The sequence below is a fragment of the Gossypium raimondii genome, chromosome 13, assembly GCF_025698545.1.
Source record: "Gossypium raimondii isolate GPD5lz chromosome 13, ASM2569854v1, whole genome shotgun sequence".
NCBI classification, from domain to species: domain Eukaryota; kingdom Viridiplantae; phylum Streptophyta; class Magnoliopsida; order Malvales; family Malvaceae; genus Gossypium; species Gossypium raimondii.
In genome coordinates, this window is record NC_068577.1 from 54,486,895 (window position 1) to 54,493,438 (window position 6,544).

The window sequence follows — 6,544 nt, forward strand, 5'->3', positions numbered from 1 at the left end:
TCCTTGTTTTGTATGTATGTCGTGCTTTATTTTATTCATTTCTAGTCTTTGTATTTTTCAAGCTTTTAATATTTCAATCTTGGCCAAATAGAAGCTATTAAACTCATTAGGTTAAGTTATATTATTCCCAAAATCTAATGTAGCGAACAAATTATGAATTATGTAATACCATGTCAATTTAAATCATGACTGAAATTTTGAAATTAGAAAAGTATAGAACTAAGAATGATTCAATTAAAGAACATAGACGAAATCTACAACTTTATATATAATATATAACTAATAGCATAATTTAACAAAATGGATTTAACTTTATCGTTTGGGTCATGGCTAAAACTTTAAAATTCAAAAAGGTACAGATTCAAAAAGAATAAGATTAAAATTGTTGAAATTAAAGTATAAGGACTAAATCCATAACTTACACAGAATAGAAGGACTGATAGCAGAATTTGACCCCAAACAGAAAAAGTCTGTGATATTATCTCCATCCTCGAAACCGTTTGCTGAAAACTATGATCTTGTCCCCTTTCCTCTCTGCTACTGTTAAAGCTCTGTCTTTCCCCATTTTCTTGACTTTTTTTTTTTGGGTAAGAATCAAATATAAAATCTGGGTTTTTTTGTATTAAGTTTGCTCTCAAATTTAGCTGTGGCAAAAGCTTAAAAGAAACCAACAAAAAAACCTTCCAATTTTCCATTTCACCCATCTCAAATCTTCAATTTTTCTTTGCCTTTTGGTGATCACCTTCTCCACTCACACAAATCGGTAGCTTTAATTGTATAGAATGAAATTAAGTGCAAGTGAGGATGATTTAGGATCAGACAATCATGTTCCAGCAGATATAGATTGGCATATGCTTGATAAATCCAAGTTCTTCTTCCTTGGTGCAGCTTTATTTTCAGGTGTATCAGCTGGTCTTTACCCTGCAATGGTGTTAAAAACCCGACAACAAGTTTCATCCACTCAAATCTCTTGCTTCAAAATGTCTTTCTCTATTATGAGATGTGAAGGATTAAGAGGATTCTATAGAGGTTTTGGTACCACTTTAATGGGAACAATCCCAGCTCGAGCACTTTACATGGGAGCCCTTGAGGTAACCAAGACCAGTGTTGGCAGTAGCACTGTTAGGTTAGGATTTTCAGACACAACAGCCACTGCTATAGCTAGTGCTGCTGCTGGTTTAAGTTCAGCCATGGCTGCACAACTTGTTTGGACCCCAATCGATGTTGTGAGCCAAAGGCTCATGGTTCAAGCCCCAAATGCGAGTCCTTGTAGATATAAAAATGGCCTTGATGCCTTTAGGAAGATCCTATTTGCAGATGGTTTTAAAGGGTTGTATAGGGGATTTGGGATCTCAATGTTGACATATGCACCATCTAATGCTGTTTGGTGGGCATCTTACTCTGTTGCAAACAAGCTCATTTATGGTGGTCTTGGTTGGTCTGATAATATTAGGCGGTCTGAGTCAAAGGCCACGGCTGTTGCTGTTCAAGGGCTAAGTGCAGCCATGGCTAGTGGTGTTTCAGCTTTGATCACCACCCCACTTGACACCATTAAAACAAGGTTACAGGTCCTGGATAAAGAAGAGAATGGGGTAAGGAAACCTTTGACCATGTTACAGACAGTGAGGAATTTGGTTAAGGAAAGTGGTTTGGCGGCTTGTTACAGGGGATTAGGACCAAGGTGGGCTTCAATGTCATTGTCTGCAACAACCATGATTACTACTTATGAGCTTTTGAAACGGTTATCAGCTAAGAACCAAGAAAGCTAGACATCATGAACATGGCAGCTGATGAGAATTAGTAAAACAGATAGGACACTAACTGTGAATTTTTGTTGTTTTGGCATTTTTTATTATTGTGGAACATGAATCTAAGATCTAGCAGTTTTGCTTTCTTTTTTTAAGCTGACACTGTAATAAAATGCATCTTTCATGTTACAGATGTTATAATTCCAACCGGATTCACCCAACACATCCAATGACTGGTTCAATGCATCGTGTATATAAGAAATGAGTATGTGCTGATGACAGCCATATGTCTGCCAAAAAAAAAAACTGAATTCTATGGGCAAAAACAACCATTAAAGCTACACATCCACACATTCAATGGCTGTTATTCACCAATCAAACTAGGGACTTACTTTTTTTTTTTTTTTGGTAAACTAAAATAGCATAAGTGACACAAAAGATCACCCTAGTTCAATGTAAATAGATTAGAATCCGCTATAAGCAGCTCATTAACCGAAGGCGAAGGTTCCTCCAATAGATGAAATCGCAATGACTCTGAATCTTCAATTTTGGGCAAAAGATCTGTCATCGTATTCTGCGCTCAAGGAATATGTCTGACATAAACCTCTTAAGTTTTAATAAGCATGTGATATATCAGTTGGAGTTCCATCAGCTTGCTATCCGCAGCACTAACTGCAAGAATAATCTCAACCAACAAAGTGTTATCACACTCCAATTCCTACTTTCGAAATCCCTTTGTTTCATGCTAAGTGAAGCTCTTTAAGGATTGCCCTTTCTTCAACCTGAAATATTATACCTTCTTCAATCAACATTAAAAAACCACATATTAATCAATTTTCTTGAACGTAAAATATTATACCTTCTTCAATCAACATTAGAAAACCACATATTAATGACTTACTTTTAATTTTACATATTAAAGACCTACTTTAAGCAAATATTGTGCCACTAACTCCCTAACAGTAAAAAGACAAATGATTTATGTTGTTTAAATCTTTGTTAATATCAAATTTTATGTTCAAATTTGGACAACTCCTTCTATTGCCACAAGAGATAGGGCTTTAACTCCTAAAAATACTAAAATTTCATTTTAGTTTTTTAAAATATATAAATTAATATAATAATAAAATTTCACTTTGATAAGATGATAATTTTTAATTTAATTTTTAAAATTTTGAAATGATAAATTAATACAATAATAAAATTATACTTTAACCATCTTAAAACTTTATAATCCAATGTTTTGATTCTCCTTATTCAATGTAGGAAAATGAAAAGTAAACGTACCATAAAGGTCTTTGTATTAAGAGTCACATTGTATTTTGGTTCCTCTACTTAGAAAATGGATAAATTTAACCTTTGTCTGTCACACCAAAGAGCAAATTGATCATTCTATTAAAATTTTCATTCATTTTTATTGTTAAAAATTAGTCTTTACACATTAACATAAGATAAATGTGGAATGTCACGTGTTACTGTTTGCTTTAATTTGCATTATTTTACCATTTACTAGACATCTGTGATGCAGGGGAGTATTAAATTATGCTAAAAAAAGTGGGGAACATAATCAATGATTAGGCTATAGACTTTCTTCACAATGGGAAGAAATATTGCATGAATTATGATGCCTTGGGCCTCGTAATGGCGTAATCCTTGTCTTTGGAACAACTTTTGCTTAAAACAGGCCAGGATAGATGGCCGAGCCCATGCCCCTTCTACTTTTTTCTTGCTACAATATATTTATCAGTATGTTATTCGTATCTGGGTGTGAATATAGGATATGTATTTGATATGGGTATTGTTAAGTATTTAATTTATTTTATATATTTAGAGGTTATATCTCTATATTAGACTTTATTATAGGTCGAGTCGGATCCAAAAAAATTATAGGCTCATTATTTAGGTTCAGGCCTGGTCTGTTCATATTAAAAAAAATTATATTATTTTTTTATATATAAAAAATTAAAAATATAATACATTACATACATTAAAAAAACAAAATGGTATATCACAGTAAATTCTAAAGGACCACAGATATCAAATCGGACGGTTCTGATTCATCCAAAATATGCTTGAGTTTTGATATGATGTTGAAACATGTCAATGGTGGAAAGTGCATGAGTAATTAGAAGAAGGTAGGAGAAGATAGGTGGGTTTGTATATCAGTTCAAAAATCGAAATGAAATGAAACTAAAGAAGATAATAGCCACCATAAAAAGAAAAACACATGAATAATGACAGTGGAATTTGGAATGTTCAAACCCTAAATCATTGTAATGAAATATTATTCTTGTGAGTATTCTACAATCCATTATTACTTGTTTGATAAAGATTATAATTATATATAAATTTTGATTGATTTTAATGTTATTTTATATATAAAATTTACATATATTACAAGAAAATACACTTTTGTTTAGGTAAACAAATTATTATGTCTTTGCCTTTGTGACTTTTTGTATTCATTTGTTCACATCAAATAAAAACAAGAAAATTGATGTCACAACCATCCATAGCTCCAATATTTTCCACCTTAATTATAATATGTCTATTATCTAACTACCAAAAGATGATATCTTAATAAACAACCTTACCAAATCTATAATGAAATATGGTAAAAAATCAACAGATTTTGCTTCACACAAAACCTTAATTTGTTATACAAATAATGTAGAGCATGTCACGTAAATTCTAATCGCCCGACATCTATGCTAGTCACTCATCTGGCGAAGTATGATTCAAATAATCAACGTCTCTTGATCCTCGACACATGTCCTCCCCACTCATCCAGCAAGGTATGGTTCAGCTAGCCAGGGTCTTGCTCACTACCAACTTGGCTAGCTGACCAACAACTTGCTTAATACGTGTGCTCGCCACTTGCATGGTTTTACCCTGCTCACCCATATCCTCTAGGGGGTATTTGGGACACGTGTAACCCTCAGGGGGTAACGTGTTGCCACGCATGACACCTAGTTACCCCTAGCACGTCACATCAGCACATAAAAACAAACACTCGACATAATAAATCCAAAATAGTTTCTTGTTATAGTTTGATGACATGAACCGGAAAGCTGCTAAGAGGGTAGGCGAGGGCTCTAGCCCCTCCAAGACATGATAAATTATTATTTTAGTCTCTTGAAGTTTTTAAAATTATAAGTTAATTTAATGGTAAAAATACACTTCGACCTCCAAAAATAAAAAATTTTCAATTTAATCTATTTAGAATTCTAAAATAAAAGCATCTATAAAAATAAAACTAGACTAATTTTAACCCTTTTAAAATTCTACAGTTGAATTTAACCCCAAAATAAACCTCTAACATCGTTGCTTAATTTACATCGAAAACAACGAATTTTGGTCCTAGACATAGCAAGATGTAAGCAAATAAAAGGTTAAGAAAAATGGCCTTAAAACACGTCTCAATCAGAAAGGCAACGTAAAAGCCGATCATATGACTTGTTTTGTTTATATATTTATCAAACAAAGAACTTCTTGTAAGGTGATTTGGATGGAATTAAAGCAAGATTGGTGCGATGTGAAAGCAAATCAAGAGCTAAAGATTACATTACAATTTAATAATACATGGGGTTCTTTTCATTATTTGTTTACCTGTGTAAGGATGGCCTTACAAAGTAAAATAAAAGTGCAAAAGTGGTAAAGCTAGGGTTTGCTTTTTCCTAGAATAAACGCAAAGAGAGTTTTTGAAAAGGCTACCATGAGCTTAGTAGTGCACATTGTTGGATTTATGGTGTTTAATCACCACAAATCCCTCATTAAAAACTTTGGGAATTTTCTAATTTCATCTAACTTTTGTTGGCCACTTTAATTAAGTCCCACAACAATAGACACACATACTTGGTTAACAATTATGCATCCAAGTTTACTCCAACCTGCATCTTTTACAAATTCTTAATTTCATAAAATTTTGGTATTTTTTTTCATTTGATTTATTATAATTTCTTTGAAATTTACAAGTATTAAAAAATTTTCGGATTCTTAGAGTGAATGAGAATTAAATGATGGTTATGTGGTCCAAACCTTTGCCACCCAATTAACAATTGATTTAATTAATTTAGGTATGCCAAAATGAGAGCATGGTCCTTGTCATTGTGGCCATTATGCCCCCTTCCTTTCTTTATAAATGAAAAGGATATCGGGAAAACAAAATTAGTAAAAGCCATTAAACACAAACAAAAGCGGAAGTCGAATTTGTCAACATTCAATTCTTCCTAATTGCCAAAGACATAAATACAAAATTACAAAATTATTCTATTTTTCGGGTTGGAATTCAATTGTATGTTTTTATAATTAGTAAAAATGTAATCTCACCGTTTTAATACTCTATATCTTTATCATTTATAGAGGATTACATCAATTTTTTTATCATTTTGAGGGCCAATGTATAATTTTATCATTATTAATTTAAAATTTTGTAAATTATAAAGAGCTTAAATGAAAATTTTCCAATTTTAGGATAGGTCGGGGCCCCTGCCAGCCCGTAGATCCGCAAAAATTTACAAAAACTAATTTTTTTTAATCAATTCCTTCCATATCCTCTATATAATAACTAATTAAATCATATCATGAATGAACCTATTCCTAGCATCAAAACAACAATCTTGAATGGCATGAACTACGATATCTGTTTGGGTGATGACAAGGGAATGTAAAGTATAGAAAAAAATTAAAAAATAAATGATACACATAACAATTTTTTAACTCTACTTGCGAAATTAGAAAAATATATCAACCCTAAATTTTAATAAATTTGTTATTATTAGATAATCAAACCAATA

At 32.2% G+C, this 6,544-nt stretch overlaps 1 protein-coding gene across 1 annotated transcript; it reads left to right on the forward strand.

The window, feature by feature from the left end:
• The first annotated feature begins 322 nt into the window (after window positions 1-322).
• On the forward strand, window positions 323-1,937 carry LOC105782158 (uncharacterized). Its single transcript, XM_012606696.2, has one exon. The coding sequence runs from the start codon at window positions 783-785 to the stop codon at window positions 1,767-1,769; it is 987 nt and encodes a 328-aa protein (XP_012462150.1). The 5' UTR covers window positions 323-782; the 3' UTR covers window positions 1,770-1,937.
• Window positions 1,938-6,544: the final 4,607 nt, after the last annotated feature.